The sequence below is a fragment of the Dama dama genome, chromosome 6 (assembly GCF_033118175.1).
Source record: "Dama dama isolate Ldn47 chromosome 6, ASM3311817v1, whole genome shotgun sequence".
Lineage (NCBI taxonomy): Eukaryota > Metazoa > Chordata > Mammalia > Artiodactyla > Cervidae > Dama > Dama dama.
In genome coordinates, this window is record NC_083686.1 from 28,452,051 (window position 1) to 28,476,575 (window position 24,525).

At 41.4% G+C, this 24,525-nt stretch overlaps 1 protein-coding gene across 2 annotated transcripts in view; it reads left to right on the forward strand.

Moving 5' to 3' along the window:
- The first annotated feature begins 425 nt into the window (after positions 1-425).
- ADAMTS3 (ADAM metallopeptidase with thrombospondin type 1 motif 3) overlaps positions 426-24,525 on the forward strand; it is a 277,278-nt gene continuing 253,178 nt past the window's right edge. Inside the window, exons 1-3 of one of the 2 annotated variants that reach the window (XM_061145817.1) lie at positions 426-572; positions 1,875-1,902; positions 20,807-21,213. In XM_061145817.1, the coding sequence (XP_061001800.1) occupies positions 504-572; positions 1,875-1,902; positions 20,807-21,213 (504 nt within the window). In that variant the 5' untranslated portion in view covers positions 426-503. The remainder of the gene's footprint in view (positions 573-1,874; positions 1,903-20,806; positions 21,214-24,525) is intronic. The other variant, XM_061145818.1, reaches the window with a different exon arrangement.

The window sequence follows — 24,525 nt, forward strand, 5'->3', positions numbered from 1 at the left end:
CCGCGGAGGCGCCTGGCTCTTTCTCCCGCTCCCGCTCGCTCGCCCGTCTCTCTCGCTAATACTCCCCCTGCCGTGCTCCCGGGGACCCAAGCATTCTCAGCGCTCACCTTAGGGACCCACGGTGCGCGAAAAGCCTAGAAAAAAAGCCGCTGCGGACAGAGCTAGTTGGAAGCCCCTCGTCCCTCCCGCCCGCCTCTGCCGGCGCAGCCCGTGCCCGGCTCGCAGCACCTTCTGTCCTGAACACTCTGTTTGGGAGGACGGGGTGAGAAGGTGAAGTGGAAACTGCAGAGCCGAGGGGGCCAGGCTCGGAGCTCAGATTTCATTTTCATTGAAGCCAAGCGCGGAAGATCAGTTTTTGTGTTTTTTTTTTTTTTTTTTTTTAATTCTGCTTTTTTTTTTTTCCCCCCCCTTTTTTCCAAGAAACTTACTTTGGGGGGGGGGGGGGAAGGTTTTGCTCTGGGCATTTGCTTTGCCCAGCGGTTGAAAAGTGAACTCGACTCGTGATGGTTCTCCTGTCACTTTGGTTGATAGCAGCCGCTCTGGTAGAGGTTAAGACTTCAGCTGATGGACAAGTAAGTGGAAAATAGTAACAATAAAATACTCAAACCCAACCTTTTCCCCGAAACAGTTCCTCCCCATCTATCCCCTCCTCTCTCTCCTCCTCCCCCCTCCCAGCCTTCCCCTGTTATCTGGTGCCTCCACGGTCGGTGTTTTCGAGGGCTGGGCGCCGCGTGCGGGGCTTTGGGGGGGGGTGGAGGGGGTTACACTGCGCGGGAGCCCAGGCTTGTCACCCCTCGGGCTTCACTTTGCGGCATTCGGAACAATTCCCGGTGACCCGATTGCAGCCAATTCGCATCCTCGCCGGGCCATCTGGGTTTCCCCTTTCCGGAGGGCGGTGTGGGCGCTTGAATGAAGTTCTGGACGCTGGGTCCAGGATCCCAGGGCTCCGACTGCAGCAGCCGGAGTCGAGTTCGCGGGGCTTTCTCTCCTGCTCACTGACTCACAGCTTTTTTCGGGCAGCCGGAGGCGGGGGTTTCAGGAAGTCCTTGGGCCGGACAGGGAGCGATCCAGTAGACACGTGTCCTGGGAGTACCGCGGCCGGGCTGGGGTTTGACAGTTGGGGAGGGGGGCCCCCGGGGACGTTTCCTGCCTTGCGTTTTCCTGGGCAGAGAGGCTGGAGGCGCCGGCCGCTCTGCTCCCCTCCCCCTCTGCACAACTCCTCCTCTTTTTAAAGCGAAGTTGAGAGCTGTTCTGTTTCTTTTCGGCCCAGCCCCCACCCTTGAAGCTTCAAGGTGAAGCCCGATGCTCTCAGAAGAGTCCTTGAGAAGGCTCGGCGGGACGAGCCGAGCCCTGAGTAGTCAATCACAGCAGCGCAGGGCCGCTGGGGCTCCGGGTACAGAATTTCTCCGTGAGTTTTTGTAGCGTCTCTTGGTCTGCTTGGTCTGACCATTGGGTGAAAAAGTAAGAGACTCGTTCTAGTTGCTGCCTGACCTCAAATCTGATCAATCAGGATTTAGACTTCTGTTTTACACGTATACATTCGGAGACTTGCTCTTCTACCCCTGACCCAATATCTGGAGTTTTCCGAAGAGAATATTGAGTGTCAGGATGTATTTTTGCTGGCTTCGGAAATGTAAAAAGTTAAAACGAGCAAACGACACCCTGTCCCAAATTGCTGTTGCATGGGCTCGTGCCCCCCGTCACAGGAACCGTCTGCAAACCGGGGTGCAGCGGTTAGGCATCAATCCCAGTCTCCGGCGTCGCCTGATTAGTCAGCTCCTGAAAAGCATTAATGGTAGAAATAAAACGCATGAGGTGATAAGATGAAACCCAGTAACTGTTTCTTTTTCTTACTTTCCCCCCCTCCTTTCCAGGCTGGTAATGAAGAAATGGTGCAAATAGGTAAGCCTTATTCTCAGATGTCACTCTTATCTTGGTAGGGAATGAAGTAAGCTAAGCAAAATATTGTTTCTGAAATTTCTCCCATTGATGGTTAAAGAAGTAATTGGTGGTCCAGGAACATTTCTATTCTTCTCTTCCTCCTTACAGAGGAGGGAGTCACTTTCCTCAGTCTGAATTGTAGTGATGTAAAAATTGTCCTGCAGTTGGACTTTTCAGGTGTCAATTTATTATCTGTCTTTGGACAAGCCACTGGTAGGTACTTGAAAGGTGATGGAGGGACTGGAAGAAGATACAGAGATAAATCAAAGGGAATCAGCTTCTGTAAGGTTAAGTGGAACACATTTGTTTAGAAGAGAAATAAAGTGTAAGAATGCTACAAAGAAAAGAAAAATAAAGTACAGATGATGGAAAGTTTTCTTTTAAAATTTTTTTCCAGCTTTGAATAATCCCTCTGATGACTTTTTTTACACCATCTGCTTTAAAATCATTATCTGCTATTGGGTAAGATATGTTAGGCGTTTTGCAGATAACATCTAAAACCTCGGCCCGGTATTACCTGATGATAAAGGACTTATTCCCATTTTATGGGTGAGGAGACTGAGGCTCACAGAGTGTGTCTTATACAATGTCCCTCCAAAGTCCATGGTCTTTTTTTGAAGCTGTTTATAATAATATATTTGTTGTGAACTCAGAGACTCAAAGTCATCTGTCAAGAAGCTGGACTCCATTCAGTCTTTTAAAAGATAATTTTCTTTTTGGCACAGTAGTCTGTGTATACTGTATTTGTCAAGTGATACTGTAGAGTGTACCAGATGAAAAGTTTTTATTTTTGCAGACTTAGTTACAAATTGTTGCCTATGTGTGTGTGCCAGGCACAGTGCTAATTGCTTTATGTGCCTGATGTCATCTATTTGTCACAACTGCACTAGGTGGTGGGGACACATCTGTGTCTATTTCAGATTTGAAGGAAATGAAGCTTGAGAGGTTAAACAGCAACCTGCTATAGTGCATAGTGGAGAGATGGGGGACTCCATGGGTGTGAACGAAATGCAGGGGCCCCGAGATCTGGACCCAGAGGCATCTGTATGTAGCCGCCTGTCATCCTGTGTCACAGTGCCCCCTTCCTACTCACTGCCTGGCATTGTTGGAACTCCTCCCCAGGCTTAGACCTCCACAGGAAGAGGAGAACAGATGGGAGGAGATGGACTGAGAACTGCATTGAAAATCCAATGTCTATGAAGAGACATTTGTCATTTGTAGTTGATAGCATTCAGCCACCAACATGTTATCTTTTTAAAGAAGGATTTTTTCCTTTCTCACCAGTCTTCAAGCAAATAGGGAAAAGAAAGCGCTCTTACTTTTTATGTCTTAAACATTTGATTATTTAAATGTCCTAACATTTCAATATGTAAATTAAAAATCTATTTTGAGATTACTGATTCTACAAGGAATAAAATATATTGCTTTGATTAAATTTTCAGATAGACTCAGCATGCTCATATGTAAGAGGCCCTGGTCGAGACAGTGGTCCAATCCTTTAGCTAACAGAACTGCTTTGGTATCTCTTGTCCTCAGGGAATAAAGGGGTACAGGTCTGCTTTACTTTGATAAGAGGGAGGTGAGTAACAGCACAGAAGAGAAGAGGTCAGGGCACTCTTAGATTGTGTTGCTAGAGATTCATTTTCTCCTCTGCAAGTTTATTTGCTCTCAGCAAGTGCCTCTGCTTTATGAGATTTCTCTCTTTGGTTATTATCAGTTTTACTTACTGTTTTCAAGTTGAGTTGAGGGGAAGAAATACAGATGAAAGTAGACTTGACTCATGAATCCTGTGATAGCATCCTGTGGTATCATTTGGCTTTGGGTTATAATCATTTGTGTTTTCTCAAGAGGGATTTAAAATTTTATTTGTAAAATATATTTTAAAAATTTGATGTGCAGTAATCAGATTTCATTCTCCTGTCCCTCTGCATCAGGGGACTGCTAACCTGGGGATTTGGTAAAGTGTACTTTTATACATATAATTAAGTCAGTTTTATCCAATAATTGATTGAAAAGTAGTTTTGAATAACTTATTAGGAAAGGCTAATAAGGTTAGAAAAATTAATGAATTTATATTGATCTACAAATTGGTTAGGTAAAATTCCATGTTTCAGAATAATTTGTGAATGTCTCAGGAAGAGTAAATATAAATTAATAAAAGACCACAAATTGTTAGGAAGCTAAATTTAAAAAATGCTTTATATGTATGCCGGTGGTGAATATAAGTGTACACTTTGCTGATTCTTCATGAAGGCAACACTTCTAGGTGACCAGCATCTGGATCAATAAGAACGTTACTAGTGCTTTGTATCACTTTCCTAGCAGGATCCCCATATGAAAGGTGACTTCTAATAGGATAGATTAATTTTGCCAGTTTCTAAATGATTTTTATAAACAAAAATAATGTATGCTTTTTAGTATTTGCCTGAGGAAACCAATTTAAAAAATATATATCTGATGTGCTTCAATCCCCTAGACTAGGAAAGCTTTTATTTAGTTGGGGAGAAGGCAGTCTATGATGGGCGCAGGTTGGAGTGTATACAGATGTCACCCATGCAATGTGGAGAGGGCAGTCTGTGATGGGGGCAAATTGGAGTGTATACAGATGTCATCCATTAAGTGTGGAATGAGAGATATGGCTTCTTTACTTTTTTCTCCACCCAGTGGGAGAATGCCCTTTTGGTATGTGGGAAGGTATGTTTGGCTCTCAGGAAGACAGGCAAATAAGTTTTGAACTGTGACCTAGTGCTGTTCTCTTTTGTTCACCAGAGAGGAGCTGTCTACCTATCTACTTACCTGGTGGTTGTGGTACAGTCATTAAGTCATGTCCAACTCTTTGCGACCTCAAGGACCATAGCCCGCCAGGCTGCTCTGTCCATGGGATTTCCCAGGCAAGAATACTAGAGTGGGTTGCTGTGTCTTTCTTCAGAGCATCTTCCTGACCTAGGAAGATGACCTTCATCTCCTGCATTACTAGTAGATTCTTTACTGCTGAGCCACCAGGAAAGCCTCATCTACCTGTCTACACCCATGTATACATACATACCTATATGTATATACATATATACATACATACATACACCCAGGCATGCATGCATACACAGTATATGTGTGTGCCCAGATGCTCAGTCATGTCTGACTTTTTGTGACTCTTTGGACTGTAGCCTACCACGCTCTTCTGCCCGTGGAATTTTTCAGGCAAGAATACTGGAGTGGATTGCCATTTCCTCTTCCAGAGGATCTTCCCGACACAGGGATCGAACCCGTGTTCTCCTGCATTGCAGGCAGATTCTTTACCACTGACCCATCAGGGAAGCCCATACACAGTATATACGTACACCCACATATACCCATATATACATACATCCACATATATGCACACACACAAGTTTGTGCACACACATACATATAGGTGCATATGTGAATGTGTGTGCACTATGTATACATGTATAAATGTGTTTCATGAGATAGGTAGCATGCTTCTGTGACATACCAGGGAACTCTCATTTTTGACTCAGACTATGGCCTTGGTAGGTTGCCTAGGGTAATTGTGGGTAGCTCGCTGGCTGGCCTGATGGGATGAGAAGGTTTGCTCTATGACACATGTGGCTTAGGAAATAATCATAGCTCTGTAGGAACTGGAGAATCTGAAAAAGAATTCTGTGAGTCCTTTTGTTTTGTAAACCACGGATTTGAGATCACTTGAGTATCATAAGAGGAAAAACCACTGTGAGGCTTTGGTGTTCAGCCACCTTCCCTCTCCCCCCGTCCTACCCCATCCCCTCCCCTGCTCTTGGAATTGGGGCATGTAAATCTTTTTCTGCCCTATTACTGTTTCCAGTTTCAAATTCCATTGCATTTCATTCTTAACCAAATAAAGTTGCTAATCTTATACTCTCAGATATCTGGTTTCCTGAGAAATAATTTTTCATTATTTATAGGTACTCATTTCAAGGTGAAGTGTGAGTCACTCTACCTTCTCCTTGGTGTAGATTAAGTAGAATAAGTGTTTCCACTAATGTAGACCTTGAGAGAACAAAGACTGTCTTTGACGACTGCTGTATCTATCTCCTGCACGTAAACAGGGCTTGGTACTTTGTGACTTTCAAATATTTGTTGTCCAGTGCATAGATCTAGTAACCAGGTTATTAGCATATTAGGATTTGCCTGTGTTCTGGTTTTCTTAAAATATTCTTGTTCTGTGCCCCCTCCAGGTTTAATTGATCCCTAGGAAAATGAGTATAGAGACAATGGATGTACAATTAATCATTCAGTGTTATCAAGGCTCCTTGTGACTTCCTTTTTCATTCCACAAAGCCAAGGACTTAGGCTTATAGGTTTTTTTTATGTTTTTGTGTTTGTGTTCCACAGGTATTTGTCAAATTGAATCAAGTTATGTGCAAGTTTGGAATGTCCACTAATTTTGCCCTGAGGCCTATTTGGAGTAACTTGCCATGTTGCTGGCATCAGTGGAAATAAGATAAGCAATGACCAAAATCTGTCAATCCAGTTTGCCAGCAGCAACACTAAAAATGTGGTCTAAAGGAAGTTTAAAGGGATCCCTTGTAAAATTTAGAACTTAAGCCACCTAAGCCATTGCTCTTCTCTGTAACTCAAGATCATACACTTGACATTACTGATTTAGCTCCTGCCCCTCCACTGAGCACCATAATGATCTAAATTAAGTGCTTTAGTGTCTTTTGTAAAAATGTTGTTAGATGCAGTATGTTACCTGTCACTGGCAACTTATTGCTCTTTAGCTGAACTGTCTCTTCCCCATACTTCACTGTTTTCTTTTGTCATTGTACCATATAATCATGATATTGCTCAGAAATGTTATGAAATCTCCAGGGTCGCCACTGTTTCCAGGATGATTATCTTTAAGCACTCTCTGCTTATGGGCAGCCAACCCAGATTACCTTGGAAATCCCTCAGGGACAGTTCCAAGTTGCCTGCTGAAATCATGAGTGGTTTCGATATGAAGTGTGGTTATACTGCTTGGACTGGATCTATTGACAGTGAGGACTTAAATGGAACCCCAGTGCTTCCTCAAAAAGGATTGCTATTATCAGAATTTGGGGACCTCTCATCTTACACTTCCTCTAAGAAGAGATCAGCTTTTCCTTTTAAGCTGTGTAACTTCTCTTCTCAGTTGTTGAATTGTGCTTTTTAATTAATCAGTTACGGTTCTGATTATAGATGCTTTACATGTGGCCGTTGTGGTTATCATCTTTTTCTGTATTCCCCGGGTTTTAGACAGTCATCCCAGATATCAAGCTGTTGTTGTAACTTAGAATATTCTTGTTCAGTCTTCTTTTAATACACAGATTGTGGGCTTTTTGTATACCTGTTTTTGTTTTGTTTAATATTTTAGTATAATTTCCCATATCATTACAAACCCCTCATAAGCATCATTAATTAACCTTAATTTATGTGGTCATTTCCCTAATGGCCTGCACTTTCTTATGATAATGAATGTTGCCACACGGTGTTGTATGTAAATTATTGTTCACAGTTCCAATGACTACTTCTGGAAAGAGTCCTAGAAGTTGATTCCTGAGTAAAACTAAATTAACAGGGTGCATTTTGACAAGTGACCTTTGAAGAAGTTTCTAAGGCCCGAACTCTGACTAGCAATATATAGGAAAGTTTTGATTTAAAATATTTTAGTTTTAGATTTGGTTCTGCTCTTCTTGATGTTTGAACGTAATTTAAAAATATTTGGTTATTAGTCTCGGAAAGATGCAATGAATTAATCATTTTTTTAGTTATCAAGTACATCCAAATGTGAACCATTATGGAGAAGGGAAAGGCTACCCACTCCAGTATTCTGGCCTGGAGGATTCCATGAACGGTATATAGTCCATGGGGTTGCAAAGAGTTAAGACACGACTCAGCGATTTACACTTTCACTTTGATATTATAAAAAGGTTTTGTAATTTTATCAGTACTGGAGGACGATTTGTCCACCTCCTAGAACAGAATTTCAGAGATGTATGTTCTTTAGAATGCCTAGTAAAGAGCGGGAAGTTTCCTAGCTTAGGAATCTCTGTTCCCACATGTAACTGATCCATCCAAATTTTCCGAATATGTTTACACATTTTGCTGACTCACTGTAAAGCCCTAGGAGAGATTCTGTGGTAAAATGTCAGTATCTTGTGTGTAAAAATGAGTGCCACAAATTCAACATGATGAATCTTTTTGGAATTTAGAACAAATTGTGAGCAGCATGAAATAGTCAGTCTTGTTCTCAAAGTGACTGATAAAACAAAAAGAGTATTTAGGAAACTTTTAGAAAGTAAAGTAGGATTAAACATGGATCTTCAAATATTTGGATGATAAATCACATTGCCTACAATTTTTTTCATATTTAGTACATATATTTTTGTATGTACTAATGCACACAAATAAAGATAAAAGAATGATTGAAATGATTATTCATGTGAATTTGCATTCTCTTTCTTTTATATGTAAAATCCTTTGTTTTTTTTACAAGTAGAGTCCATTCCTTAATCTAAAATCTAACCAGTGTATGGATTTGTAGGTCAGTCGCTCAGTTGTGTCTGACTTTTTGTGACCCCATGGACTGCAACATGCCAGGCTTCCCTGTACTTCACCATCTCCCAGCGCTTGTTCAAACTCATGTCCGTTGATTCAATGATTCTCAGAGATGATCCAACCATCTCATTCTCTGTCATCCCCTTCTCCTCCTGCCTTTAATCTTTCCCAGTATCAGGGTCTTTTCTAATGAGTGGGCTTTTCATATCAGGTGGCCAAAGTATTGGCACTTCAGCTTTAGCATCAGTCCTTCCAATGAATATTTAGAACTGATTTCCTTTAGGATTGACTGGTTTGATCTGTTTGCTGTCTAAGGGACTCTCAAGAGTCTTCTCTTAGAGGACCAACTAATATTCATTTCCTCTCCTCTGTTCAAATGGTCAGTGGCACAGATGCTTTTCACTGTGTGGTTTAAAATCCTGACTGCACCACTTTCTAGCTGATGACCTTAACCTGTAAAAGTGTCCTTATCTTGTATGTGACAGAAGTATTCTATTTCATAGAGTTTTAAAGGATTCATATAATGCTGCCACATGGTAAGCCAGCTAGAATAATAAGTATTATTATTACCTATTACCTGTAGGAATGTCTTAGTCTTGTGCTTTTTAAAAAAACACTTTTACTCAAGGAGAGCTGCCTCGCACTCGACCCTGCATTTTGATAGGTCTGCCCGCCACCATGGCTTTCCAGGTACCTTAATTTAGTCTGTCATGGACTTGTACGCTATCCAGCCACTCAACTTACCATTTGACAGCTCTTTAAGAGTTCTATTTTCACGTATTAGCTTCATGTTGGCATTTCAACATAGTGTTGCTTAACTAATTGGAATATAGTAGTAGAGGGAGGAGTTGAATAAGGAATAGTGCAGAAACAGTTATTCCATGTGGATTCCACACCAACTATATTTTGTATATACTGGACATAATTCTTTCTTCATTTCACTTTATTTATTGAAATCCATTTTTCCATTTCACTGAGCAAAAGTTCCTGTATTAATCATGACTCCTTGGGATGCGAAAAACAGGAACCCAGTTGATAGTGGTTAAGGAAGACAAAATTGATCAGACAATCAAAGCCAGGTATAGCTGGATTTGGTCTCAAATAATGTCAAAAATCAATCTCTGTCTCCCACCATTCCTCCTCTGCCTCCCCTTCTCTCCTTCTCCCCACTCCCTTTTCTCCCTTCCTCTCTTTCTTCCTTCTTTTGTTCTCTCTCATTTTTCCTTTGCATTGGCTTTATTTCTCTAGTAGCATAAGATTGTGACCATCCAAGATCCAAGTTGTGGCGAAGACCATCACCAGCAACTCTAGGCTATCATTCTACCTTTCATCCCACTAGACCGGACACTTCTGTCCTGGCAGCTCCAGTAGTAGTTCCTGGTAGAGCTTTTATTGGCTACTGGGCTTGAATCATATGTCGTTTTTTTATCATTAGGTGTGGAAAACCATTCAGTGAATGTGTGTCCACCAGAGCTCCCCCTGTCACAACAGGCCACTCACTTTCCTGATTTCCATCCTAGCTGCCTAAGCCCAGAGCCCTCTCCTGAACCCCATGCTTGCAGACCCTTCACCACAATATTACTTATTGACAGCCCTCCTCCTTGGGAATTGGCTCTGACATCCCAGAGAAAAGAAATGGAACAGTCAGGAAGAGTCTAAAATGTTATATCTTGGGATGGAGGGAATTGGGTTGTTGCTAACACGTGGAAAAGTTCCCTTTTTGTTGTCTTTACCAGTATTAATTAGATGTGCATGTGCCAGGCTCTTGCCAAAAAAAAAAAAAAACCAACTTATTTTCAAGCCATGCCCGGTGCTCACTGAGACAGTGCTCAGATGAGCCTGGATTGAGCTGTTTCATTCTTGATGTACAGAGACCGGGAGTAGAGTGTGAGACAGTGAACCTGAGGGAAAGCTGAGGTTCAATTAAAGAGCAAGAGGGGATGGATGCTGGGAGTCACAAATGTCCAATAACACCACAGCCGTGAGGACTTCCAGCGCCTTGATGGCAACTGGTGGCCGTGGCCAGCAGAGGAATGGACCCCCGAGGTGTCTGTGTCTGAATTCCTGGAAGCTGTAAATCCATCACATGGCAAAGAGGGATTAAGTCTTCAGATGGAGTTAAGGTTGGTTATTTCATATCAGATGGTTTTTCATAGTTTTTTGTCATACCATGAACCAGACTATTTTAGATTTGGAAAAAATAATTACCACAAGTAACATTTCAGTGAAAACCTTTAAAGCTGCTATCCACATTTCTTATCTGTCATATTTTCCTCAGCCTTTGGCCCTGGGGATAAATGCTACTTTTCCTGGCTTTAAATTCTAGACTCAATATTAGTCTCTAAAAGTATTATCCATCAAAAAATTGTAAGACGTATGAGAAATATTAATTTTTAGAATGTCTGATATTTCTCTTGCGTCTGTAAAATTTCCAGTGATGATAAACGTAACCAATAGAAGTGCTTCTTAAAAACCAAGATTGGAATGTTAAGATTTTGGCATTTGGGCCTCACTTAATCAAGTAAAGGAGCATCCCAGGTGATGCAGTGGTAAAGAATCCACCTGCAATGCAGGAGACACAAGAGACGAGGGTTCGATCCCTGGTTGGAAAGATCTCTTGGAGGAGGAAATGGCAACCCGCCCCAGTATTCTTGCCTGAAAAATCCCATGGACAGAGGAGCCTGGTGGGCTACAGTCCTTGGGATCTCAAAGAGTTGGCCATGACTGAGTGATTCAGCACAGCACCAAAAAAAAAAAAAAAAAAAAATTGCTACTTGTTAGCCTATTATTGATTATGTGATCATTTTAAGATGTAGCAAACAAAGAAAATACTTGGATATATTTCTATAAAATAGTTTTTCTTTTCTTAAAAGATCTCCTCTTACCTGATTTCATGTTTTGGAATGCTAAAGAATGTGCTGTTCTTTCCTAAATGACTCTCTTGAACATAAACATTGTGCAATGGCAACAAATATTTATGAAAAAGCCAGATTAAAAAAAAAAATGAGAAGAATTTTAAAGTTCACAAGTATTTGTTCTTTCTTAATAATAAGTATTAAAAAAAGCAACCTCCCCTCCAAGAGTTGTGAAAATAGGTTTGCAACTAAACTAAAAGACATCAGAGTGTTTCCCTTGTGGTGATAACAGCTTAGAGGAGATGAAGTGAGGAAAGAGGAATTTGGCTGCATTCAGAATTTCAGCCTGTAATCACGATTAATTTTTAGTTGCCTTTAAGAGAAGATGTGTCCCTGTCTCTGCTGGTGTTTACAGCCTGGGTGAGGCCTCTGGCATGTGATGTCCTCTTAATGTCCACTCTTCACCCCACTCACATCTCTCTTGGAACAGCTGGCCCCTGTCATTTCTGATGAAATTCATTCTCTTACCCTTGGCTCAGGATTTGGAAATGTTGTTGTTGGAGCGGCTTCTTGAGCAAATCTTGAAAATGCTTATTTGATTTCATTCTTGTGGCCAGATTGTTGCATACTGAGAATTTATACCTGATAAAGGAAATTGCCTGTGTGACTGCCGCTATAGTAGGGCAATCAGCCAGTTCGTGGGAGAGAATCCCAGTCTCCGACTCGGGTAATAGAGCATGGGTTCGTAGAGCCAGTTTGGACTTCAGGCCATTTGGTGACATGGCGTTAAAGATCCCTCCTAACCACCAGAAACAGTAGCTTGGGTTGGGAATGGAGAGGGGAGAGGCCCGAGGGGAGCTGGGACACAAGTGACTTCCTTCTTGTAAAGCCCTAGCTGGATGGGGATAGTAGCAGCAGCTAACTTTACGTTCACTGAGATGTTCTTAGATGGACCAAGCCCTTTATGTTGTTTATCTCTTCCTATTTTATAGGCAACCTGTCTGAGCCTTATATTTTCATAATTTGTTCGCAGGATGCCAAAGAGCACATCAGCTTGAAACCAGCATTCAAATGCAGTGCTTTTTGACTCCAGACTTTTCATATTCAACCATCATACTCCACTTCCTTTTGTACTTGGGAATTAAAGCCACGTTGGGCTTCCCAGGTGGCGCTAGTGGTAAAGAACCCACCTGAATGCAGGAAACATAAGAGACACGGATTCGATCCCTGAGTTGGGAAGATCCCTGGGAGAAGGACTTGGCAGTCCACTCCAGTATTCTTGCCTTGAGAATCCCATGGATGGAGGAGCCTGGCAGGCTGCAGATCATAGAGTTGCAAAGAGTCAGACATGACTGAAACAACTCAGCACGCAAAGCCGTATTGCATCAATCACAAGTATTCCAATATTCTGTGCGCCTGGGGTAGCTTTGGTTTTAATTAGATCTGCTAAAAATTGCTGTGATACATGAGAACTTTAGAAGCAGCCATTTTTGGTCCTAGCACTGTTGGTTGTACTACTGAAGGCTTCTTTTCTCTTGCTGTTCTAGATTGTGGTCTTTGTAATGTGCTGGGGACATCTAGTCTCCTCTGGGAGACATTTGTGTAGCATCCTACAACATATTCAGAAGGATACCAAGCTGTCTGTCCTCAGTTGTGAGCACATATGGCCAAACGTGTAAAGGCGTTAAGATGATCCCAAAGCTTGGGGTCATGCTGAGAGAGCCCTCTCCCCCGGCATCCCCACTTCCAAAAATAGATGTTAATTTCTCTTTTCCCCAAAGACTGGTGTACACTGGGGATATTTAAACACATTTAACATCACACCAGTATTCTTGCCTGGAGAATCCTATGGATGGAGGAGCCTGGTAAGCTACAGTCCACAGAGTCGCAAAGAGTTGGACACGACTGAGCGACTTCACTTTCACTTTCACTTAACATCACACTTCTGCCCCCAAATTGCTTAAAATCTCTGAAAGGACATGACATAGGCATGTAACTTCTCATCCATAGGGATTTATTTTATAACTGTTATGGAGACAGTGCATGACACAGCTAGGAAGCTTAGACCATGAAGTCTGTACTTTAAGGCAAGTTAGCAGGGAAGTTTTCTTGGAAAAGCTGGGGCTTGAGAAAGGCCGTGAGGCTTGGGTTAGATTTGAGTAGATGGAGAGAAAGCAACAGATCTTTCAATGCAGTAGAGTGCAGGAGTCTCTAAAGGCAAGAGTGATTAATCAGTAGTATGATTAAGGTGTAGTGAGCACACTAGCATGTTGCTTTAGGTAATATGGGAGATATCAAAAAGAAGTTAGGGGCAGGATGCAGAGAGCCTTAAATGCCAACTTAAGTTTTTGATTCAGGCTAAACTACCTAACTGTGAGTTTCAGTTTCTTATGTGTGAAGTGAGGGGATTTGATGAGTAGATAGTATCCTAAGCAATTTTCAGTCTGACTTAGAAATAAAGATATCAGTTGTCTAATTAATCTTACCCTGAAATAATGATAAGCTAGTTGAAACTATTCAGGAAAAAATAACAGGGTGATATTAATACCTGACATTTATTGAGCACTTGCTAAGTACTGGATGCTGTGTTCAGCACTTTGGATTAGGCCATTCAATTCTTACAGAAAGTCTATGAATTAAAGTCTATTGCTCTGATTTTTTCCAGTGAGGGATGACATAAAAAGTCTTAGTGTCCAGAATCACAATTAAACATACTCCTTTGACCTGCCTGGTCTGAACATGTTGAGAAATAGCAGATCTAAAAACATGGTGAAAAGATCTCTTACAAAAGAGCCCAGGGTGGAGCCGAGGCTCTCGCACGGGCAGGCAGTGGGCCAACTCACAGCACACCTCACCCCATGTGACTGTGTCAGGACTGCTGGGCTGAGACAGGGCCTGAACTGGGGCAAGGGGGCGTGCATTGAAAGAGAACAGGGTCCTTATCAGAAAGGACAGGGTCCTTAACAGGGTCCTTCCTTCCTTCCCGCGAAGAATGATGGTGAGGGTGTGCTGAGCTTCACAGGCTGCTTATTTTTCCCAGACTGGCTATTCACATCCATCATGCCTCTTCACTGGGGAAGAGTGAGTTAAAGAGGCCAGAGAGGCCGGGATATTCGGAGAAAAATCTTCCCTCACAGAGAATGGGAGCAGGTGAAAGGCACTGCACCCCTACCTTAAGGAAGCATGATGTTTTCTACTTGAGATGCCTTAGTTGTAAGAAAGAGTCAGGGATGAGATGGTTTTTCAAGGTCTTGTTTATTTTTGACTGTGTGGTTATAATTCTATGAATAACCGAAGGGATCGCAGAGAAGGGGCTAATTTCCTGCCTCTGGTTCCTCAGTATGAGGGGCTCTGTGTTTGCATTCCAGGAGGTCTGTTTTAATGATTAGATCCACTTTTGTTGTTGTTCTTAGTGGCTTAAAATGTTAAGTTTCAGGATATTGTGAAATGTTTGAATTTATAGGCCAGCAGACACTGTGAGAAATATCCCCCACATTTTCAAGCAGATTCGGGCTATAGAGATTTATGACAACTTGTGTGGTTTGCTGTCATCAATCACTTGATGATAATTACTATTTGGGGAAAAGAGGACACGTTCTAATTTTTGGTGCTTCTTTAGGCTCAAGTTGCTCTCATTTATTCATTCGCAGATATTTGTTGGGTGACTTTAGAGTCAGTTTCAGGCACTGGAGAACTACAGTGAGGAGAGCAGATACAAAGTCCTACCCCCTGAAGCTTGGATGCTAGCAGGTATAAAGAAACAAGGGTTTTCTTGGTGGCTCAGATGGTAAAGAATCTGCCTGCAATGCAGGAGTCCCCGGATTGATCCCTGGGTTGGGAAGATCCCTTGGAGAAGGGAATGGCAACCCACTCCAGTATTCTTGCCTGGAGAATTCCACAGACAGAGAATCCTGGTGGGCTACAGTCCATGGGGTTGCAAAGAGTTGGACATGACTGAGTGACTAAGCATACACATTAAGAAGTGATCAAACAGACGTATATAAAATATATAGTGTGTGAGATGGTGACAAGTTTTGTGGCAAAAAGTAAAATGCAGAAGCAGGATAGTCATGAGACAGTTGCTGGGGTCAGGAGAGACCTCAATGGGAGGGCCAAGTTTAAGTGAAGGCATAGAGGGCTGAGCCATGCAGTTGTCAGGGGAAGATATTTCAGCAGAGGAAATGGTGAGCACAGTGACCTTGAGATGTGAGAATTCCCAGTGCTAGACCTTGCGAGCCATTTTGCTCTGAGTGAAATGAGTTCCGAGGAGAAGGGCGACATGATCTTCCATTTGTATTCCTCTGGCTCTGGCTTGAGGACGACTTGCGAAGGGGAACATGGTGGTTTGGACTAGGGTAGCAGCAGGGGAGGTGGTGAGCAGTCATCAGAGTCTGGATGTATTTTGAAGGTAGAGCCAATAAAATTTGTTAGAAGATTTTGTGTGTGGTGTGAGAAGAATTAAGGATGATTTAGTCAAGGTTTTGGTCTGAGTAACTGGGAGGATGGGGTTGCCGTCTACTGACATGGTGAGGAGGTGCAAGCTTGGCAGTGGGAAGGTTGGAAGTTTACTTTGGATGTGTTGACATGCCTAGTGGCTATGCACAAGGAGAGGATCCAGGGGCAATTGAACTGATGAGAGAAGAGCTTATGGAGGAATCCTGGGCTGGAGATATACAATGGTGAAGGCATTGGAAGTCATGAGACAGAACGAGTACTCCACGCTAGGGAGGGTACATGCAGAAGAGGAGTCTGTGACCAGGTCCTGCGGTGCTCCAGGGTGTGCCAGTCATGAGAACAGAGGGATGTGGGAAGGGAGAAGGAGGAGAGGAGGCCACCGAGGAAAAGATGAGAACCAGTAGAGAATGGTGTTTTGGAAGCTAAAGAAAGGGGGTGTTTCTTAGGAAAGAGAAACAGAGCAAGTAAGAAGATGGGAGTCTGGACCATCGGTTTTAGGACTGTGGGGTTACTAGTGACTTTGACAAGAGCATGATTGGACTGGGTTCAAGAACAAGATTGGGAAGAGAGGATTTGAAGAAATCTAATACAGTCAATTTTTTGGAAATGTTTTGCTATAAAGGGCAGCGAAGTATAGGAAATTAGCTAGAGATGGATGTGGCATCAAGGAGGTTTTTGTGTGTGTGTTTGTTAAAGATGGGAAATATGGCAACTTATTTATTTGCTGGTGGGGATGATCTAGTGATGGGGGAAATTGATGAGGAAAGAAAGAGAGGACAGTTGTTGAAGCTGTCTTGCAAAGGCAAGAAGGGCTAGGTTGTGTACACGAGTGGAGGCTTTGTTCCTAAGTAGGACCACAGACAGTTCATCCATACTGGGGATAGGAGAGCTGGATGGACCAGGCATGCAGAGATGCCAGTGGGTTGTATCAAAATTCACTGCTTCTGAGTCATGCTTGGGTAATTGTTGACTATAGGGTGGCTTTACTGTGGCCCCAGCTCTCTGTGCTTATGGAGCTTATGGCTCATACAAACCTTTACATGCCTATAACGGTGGCCCTTCAGCAATCTGGGATGACAGTTGTAGAGTTTTTCACTTTATTTTATTTATACTTTTTTGGCTACATCACAGGGATGTGGGATCGTAGTTCTCAGACCAGGGATCAAACCCATGTCCCTTGCACTGGAAGCTCAGACTCTTAACCACTGGACCACCAGGGAAGTCCCTAGTTTTGCATTTTAAAATTGCACTTAAGTAGTATTTTAATAAGTAGCTAATTTACATTTAAGTTAAAATAGTAAAAACTTGCAGAATCCTTTGGATTTAAATGTTAATCTCATTTAAACCTCTCCTATGACGTTAGAACTATTACTAACCTCTAGTTAGCAATTGAGGAAGCTGAGCCTTTAGAAAAAAGAACTTGCTCAAGTTCACGTGTTGACTTGCTGATTTTTGACACTATAATCTGTTCCTTAACCATACGCTGTATTGCTTTGTGGAAGTATTTGGTCCTGTGAAATGTATCATTTCTGAATGCAGTAAATTAACATTGGTTTGCATATGTGATTGTAGCATGAGATTACCACTGATAACGTTGAGCTTTACCCACCCCATCCCTTCATTTTTCTCCCCAAGACCTAGAATTTAAGAGCCTTTTACAAAGTTTTTGAAGCTGCAGTAGAGGAAAAATTGGTTGGTTGGCTGCAGATAGGCCATCATCATTCTTGTAGTTTTCCTTTATAACTCAGGTCTACAATTAGAACTTGCCAGCAAGATGTTCCCTCTATTCTGAATGAAAGTGTGATTTTCAGTGTCAAGGTGATCAGAATTGAAAATTTTCTTTGGCTCCTTGTTTGCTATATGTTAGGCTTTCTAGGTCTGCTTTCTCATTTATAAACTAAGGGTAATACCTACTAACTGTGACTCTTGTAAGAATTAGAGAAGGTGTATTCCCCAGGACAAAGCACAGTGCCTGATATTTATTCTGTAACAAATGGCAGGTGACTGGGTAACTCCTTTGTCAGTTCCATTAACTACTGTCCTGTGGGGTGGTAGCTTGAGGGAATATTAAATACATCTTTTTCTTTAATTCTCACCTGGAAAATGACTCATTCAGAGTTTAATTTCAAAAGTGTTTCTTATGTGTACATTTTAGGAATGGTTTATTATTTAAAGTTGGAGAAGACAAAGCTCTATACAAACATACCATCTTTATTTTGAATAAAAGTTCAGAACATATTGTCTGACAGTGGAAAAGTGGATTCACCCCAGAAAATCTAGGATGTATGGTTTACTCTCAGCATGAAACTCTGGGTATCCTCTTGGGTGTGGAGCAGATGCCCTGCATTCTTCCTAAATTTTCTAGTTGTCCAGTTGCTTAATCCAGGCATCAGTATATTGTCTAGATTTTGGTGGTGTAAATTCCCTTCAGTGGAGATGAGAAGTCCATGCATTAAAATGAAATGTTCTTCCTTTCCCCGAAACAGTAAACTGATGGTTAAAGAAAGAGTTAGAACTGGAATTATTGGTGTGGCGAGATGCTCCTGGGCCGTGGATAGTTAAGTCAGTGCGTGGATACGCAGAGACGAAGCAAATGTTCTCCAGTTACCCGCATTACTAACTCATACATAGTAAACACATCCTACTGATAGAGACCTTAAGTCTTGTATGAGATGATACTGGGAATACTGAGTTAAGTGGGGAATTTCTTGTCCTCCAGGAGTTAGTTTGCAGTTGGCTGTGTCAGTCCACCTCCAAGAGCCCCGTTCATCCCTTCCTGTGGAAACTTCCCCCTCCACCACCCTGCTGCTGTGACACTTGAGTGCATTCTCTCAAATGAGTTCTTTCTCTCAGCCAGAATTTATGAAAATGTTCTCATGGATTTGGTTGTAAGGGACACCGAATCTGTGTGTCTGTGCATACACCAACACCTATGTAGGTCTTCATGATGTAGAGAGCCTGTAGAGAGACAGGAATTGGGTTGCTTCTGCTCCCTGGAAGCAGGCTTCACTTTACTCTGTGATATGACCCTCCTCACTCCTTCTCTGTCTAGTGAAAATGTACAACTGTGTCACTTGCTGTATACACTTGATAAAAACAGGTATTATGTTTAAATGCACTGGTCATTATAAGTGGTGTAATGGTAACAAACTTGCACTCAAGGAATTTCCAGGTTGCAAAATACCTTCATTTGTGTTCTGGTACTTTACATGTTGTTTAAGTTATTTAAAACATAGGAAAATAATGAAAACATAGTGATTGTTGGGGCTTCTCTGGTAGCTCAGCTGGTAAAGCATCTGCCTGCAATGCGGGAGATCTGGGTTTGATCCCTGGGTTGGGAAGATCCCCTGGAGAAGAGAAGAGCTATCCACTCCAGTATTCTGGCCTGGAGAATTCCAAGGACTGTATAGTTCCTGGGATCACAAAGAGTTGGACATGACTGAGTGACTTTCAGTTTATGGGATTCCCTGCTGGCTCAGATGGTAGAGTCTGCCTGCAATGTGGAAGACCCTAGTTTGACCCCTGGGTCAGGAAGATACCCTGGAGAAGGAAATGGCAACCCACTCCAGTATTCTGGTCTGGAAAATCCCATGGGTGGAGGAGCTTGGGGGGCTACAGTCCATGGGGTCTCAAAGAGTTGGACACGATTGAGTGACTTCACCTTTCACAGTGATTTTATAAGACACTTTAAGAACCTAGGTTGTAGATTCATTTATGGGTCCGATATGCTAATGTATTAGATAGCATCATGAAGCTTCCATAGGTGAGGAATCTTTGTGAATCATATACTTTTTTTCATACCTACTTTGTCATACCTACAGGGCTCGTCTGAGGCTAGAATTATGAAGGTGGAGAAATTTTAAATTCAGGCTCTTAGATTTTCCTTTCCATGTGTTCTTTCTCTATCCTTGTTGCCCTTCTTGTTTCCTTCTGCCTTCAAAATTGTTTCTGTTAAGGAAGAAAAGGTTCATTTAATGTGTTGTCTTTCCCAAGGATGTTTGCATTTCAGCGGACACAATACTCACATTTGGCTAAACTTGGCTAAACAGTTAAGTTCTAACTGTGCAATTCAGTTAAACATGTGAGTGGCCACTCGTGTTATAAAGTGGACCCTTAATATTGAATTTGTATTCAAATGAAGGTCTTGCCCGTGTAAGGAATATGGTGCAAAATAACAGTGCTGTTTGCTCTTGACTAACCAGTACTTGTGTATTCAGCTTATAGGTGGTTCTTTTTACTCCATTCTCCTCATCTGCTGAAAACGTTCTGTGATTTATGAGACACAAACGTGATGAAGCAGAGGGAGTGTATGGGCTTTGGAGTGTGATGTGAAGATATAGCTGAGTTTCACAGTTAGGTGACCTTGGACACACACCTCCTGAATCTCAGTTTCCTCACCCGTGAAGTATGCTTATTAGGGTTGGTATGGTGGAAAAATATGTATCAACTGCAGCACCATAAACTGCAGTGTATAAATTACAGGCCAATGGTAGATATAGCACAAAGTACATTGTGTTTAATACACAAAACTATTGTGATAAGTATAAATTCTAGGATTCTTACAAGGAAAAAATTAAAGCAATTAGGAAAAATATCTTCTACATAGTAGCAACTTTGTTAAAAGTCTGTAGCAGCTATTAGTTATGTCAATGATACATTAATTGAGTGTATTTCTTGATTATAAGCAAGCTTGATACAATTTATGGAAAGTTATTTTATGCATGTTCTCAAACATAAATGAGATGAGTATTCACATATAGTGAAATTTTTTAAAAATTAAAAAAAAAAAAAAAGGTTCATTTAGCCCAGAGTTACCTAAATGTGTTTGAGAAATGATTTGAGTTCTCAAAACTTACCGCTTATGAGATGATTCAAGAATATATTTATTCTGCAAGTTGAGGTGTGGTCTTGTGAGGTGGGCCCTTGATGCCCGTGTGACGTCCTCCTGTGTTCCCTTGTTACACAGGGCTCTACAGTTTTGTTTTTTCACCCCACAGATTTGCCAATGAAGAGGCAGAGAGAATATGAGCTGGTGACTCCCGTCAGCACAAATTCTGAAGGACACTATCTCTCCCACATTCTTTCTGCAAATCACAAAAAGAGGTCAACAAGGGACGTGTCTTCCAGCTCTGAGCGATTGTTCTTTAACATCACGGCGTTTGGAAGAGATTTTCATCTGCGACTGAAGCCCAACACTCAGCTGGTAGCTCCTGGTGCTGTGGTGGAATGGCATGAGGCAACTCCGGTGCCTGGGAATGTAACCGACCCCATTCATGCTCATCAACCAGGAAGAACTTCCGAGAGGATCTGGAAAACAGAGCCTTTGCAGACCGACTGTGCTTATGTTGGTGACGTCATGGACATTCCAGGAACCTCTGTTGCCATTAGCAACTGTGATGGTCTGGTAAGACCCCTTGCCTTTTGTGTCTGTTTGCAGGTGTTTGGGAGTGCAGCATGGCTTCAGCATGGTTTGGAAGGTAGCAGTGGAAAGAAAGCCTCATTATTATATTTCAAGTTCAGGAAGAAGCGTTGGAAAGCATTTCACTGTCAAAAATGTAGACTTTGGCTTCATTTTGACATGAAGACATTAGTCTAAGAAACCAAAGACAACCATCTTAGCATTCTTTGCTTATATGTCCACTTGCATCACGTTGGGAATTTTATTTCCTTATTTTTTTAAAAATAATAACAATGATCATTTATTGAGACACTTGCTGAATTAGAGGCATAGTCTTAAGTGATTTTAACATGTAATCAGTCCTCTTCATAATCCTGAGAGGAAAGTATTATTATTCTAGTTCTTATAGATGAGAAAACTGAGGTTTAGAGAGATTAAGAAATGATGCCAAGATCATGCAGAGTTGAGGGACAGAGCCACCTGCAGCAGCCATTAGAGTTGCCCAAACTGCCAACAACGTTTTTGTAAAATCATCCTGACAACTTTTTAAAGAAGTATAGATTCCTTCAAAATGATAGTATTTCCCTTCTTATGAAGAAACATTAGGTATTTTATTTAAAAAAAATACTTAGAAAGCATTCTTTTGCACCGCCCCCCCCCCCCCTCAGAATGCCAAAATGGGAAACAAGCTGCTTCTCTGTCAGAATTTGTTCAAATCGCCTCAGTGTATGAACCTGAGGCGTAGTTCTCTCTGTATGGTGGCTTTGATTCATTTTCTCTTGCTTTTGAATGAAATACCCGTATATTGTTCTTCACTTTTGTGGTTGAGGCTAATAGTAACCGATCCTTCTTCACACGCTCTGAAGATGTGAAATATTTTTGTCTTGTATCTCCAGATGTTATTTGAGAAGTGTGTCAATGTTTATGCCTCTTCTATTCATAGTTGACTCCAAGCCTTTGTTCAAAAAGAGCAACCACTTTTCTTTCTGTGGTTGCCAGGCTGCTGTTTCTTGGGAGTTCACAGCTATTCTCTTTGTTTTGTCTCTCTTCTGGGAGTTCTCAAAACAATCCTTGCATTCCTTCCACCTTGGCTGGTCCCCTAACAGTACCTTGAAACTTCTGCTACTATCCTCTTAGTGCATAAGCACAACCCAAAGGATTTATGATGCCATATTTTTTACTCAAGACCTGTGGGTTCATGGTTGCAGGCTTTATTTGGAGGTCTTGTACTGTCTCTAGATGTTCTACAGGGCTTTAGAAGCCTGAACAGAAAACTGAATAGAGTGTGTGTGGCAGGTCTCCTAGTTGGACCCTTTCAGTTTAAGATTCACAGCATCACATTTGGTGCTAGACCACGCTAGGGGGTTTGAAGACACAAGGAATCTCTGAGATTCTTCTCATTCTACACAAATGTTTAATAGATCTGACTTAACTAAATTACTGACTAAAACAATAGAAAGAAAACATCTTCTAGAAGACAAAGTTTAAAATATTCACTAAGAGCTTGATTCAACACTACTAGAGTATAAGAGGGAATAAATTACATAAAGGTACTACTTTATAATACTTCTAAGTAAAGTATATTGAGTATAAAACTTAATTCAATGTTATTTTTAAGTTTTACAGCATAAAAAGGTTACATACTTTTAATCTCCCTGGTTAAGATTGAAGCTTAGACTAGGAGATTTGAAACTTGAAAATCAGTTTAAGGAAGGCAAAAGGCAAGAAAATTATTTTAATGGGTTATCATAGTGAGTTTTTAAACCTGACTTAGCAATCAGTGTTTTTCTTACTGTACATGTCAAATGATCCAATCATAGATACAGAAATATAGGGGAATAGCTGTAAGGAAGAAGAAAATAGGTATAAAGTATGAATATACATTAATTATTAGGATTGATTTCTCATTTTTAAGATATGGTGTTAACTGTTGACGTGTGTACATTGACATAGTGTGTCTGTTTGCATGTGTGTGCACAACTCAACCAGTGTATTTATTTGTTCCATTCTTTGATCCTTTAATTAGTTAAAACGTATTTCTGAGAAGTCCATTCTGGGCAAGTGCTGTTCCAGGCATTGTGAAATGATGAAAGGAATGTTCATGATTACCATTCTCATGGAGCTCAAAGAGGTTAAATTTGCTATAGATTTTAAGTGTCAAAATATCTGGTATACATGTATGTGTATACACACAGACACACACACACATGCATAGTAGAATTATGTTCAACTTAAAAAAGTTGTGATAAAGGGAAGTATCTTCTGGAGAGATTTTATGAATGGGGACCGAGTTTCTAACCAGGCATATGTGGCTCAGGCCTTGAGCTTGATCTTGGAAAAGAGAGGAGTCCTGCCTATAGCAGGCAGTGCTGACTATGTGGGTGTATCTAAACAGAAGGCTTTTTAGAGTTTCCAGCTCATAGCAGCTATGGAGAAAGAATAACGATGACGGCAGGACTAGAAGCTCAGTAATAGCAGATCAATAGGGTGATGACTACTACTTCGTTAAGCTGGGGACAAATTCTTAAAATTGCATCAGATAGAATAAGCACCTTAGCTGAGATGAAGTAGGGAAGTAAAACTGATGTGAATATAAATAAACTTGGCTAATTAGCAGATTCTTAAACCCTTTTTTGTACCTTTAACTTGCTGTGTAGGGGATTTAAGTTTGACCTTCTTGACCTTAGGACGAGAAACTGGGATACTGGGATCACATAGATGCCTGAGGATTAAGCTGATGGGCTAGAAAGCCATTTCCTTGGGAAGCTTTGGGATTATAACCAAATCTAAGTTGTCTTAGTAGAAAGCAGAGCCCCTCCTGGCCTAAAAGTGCCAATGGGAACATCTCTGCTCAGCAAGATGAAGTGAAGCCTCCTGCTATGGAAGAGAATGCCAGTGAAGCCCTACCTGGATGGGTCTACTGTAGATTATTGTCGATGGGATTCCTGTCATCTCATTATCTACATGGGTCTTTTGAAACTCTTAGTCATAAGGAGCAGCCACAGGTATTTATTTTTCACTGAGATTGGGAAGCTCTTACCATGGCCTTTTCCCTGAGTGAAACCCCTTACCTATTTTTCTATAATGCTACCTTGCGGCAAACTATATATGTTTGAAATAGATAGTGGTCTGAGACAGACTTAATTTATATTAAACAGAAGGCTGTGATTTGTAATAAAATAAAATAAAATAACAGTACTGCTCAAAGAGTGTCCATAGGTCCAGGTCAAGATAAATACTGAAGGTGAGGCTATATAAAGAAACTTTATGACACTTTGACATAGTTATTATATTTGTGTTGGATCTAACAGTAAAAAA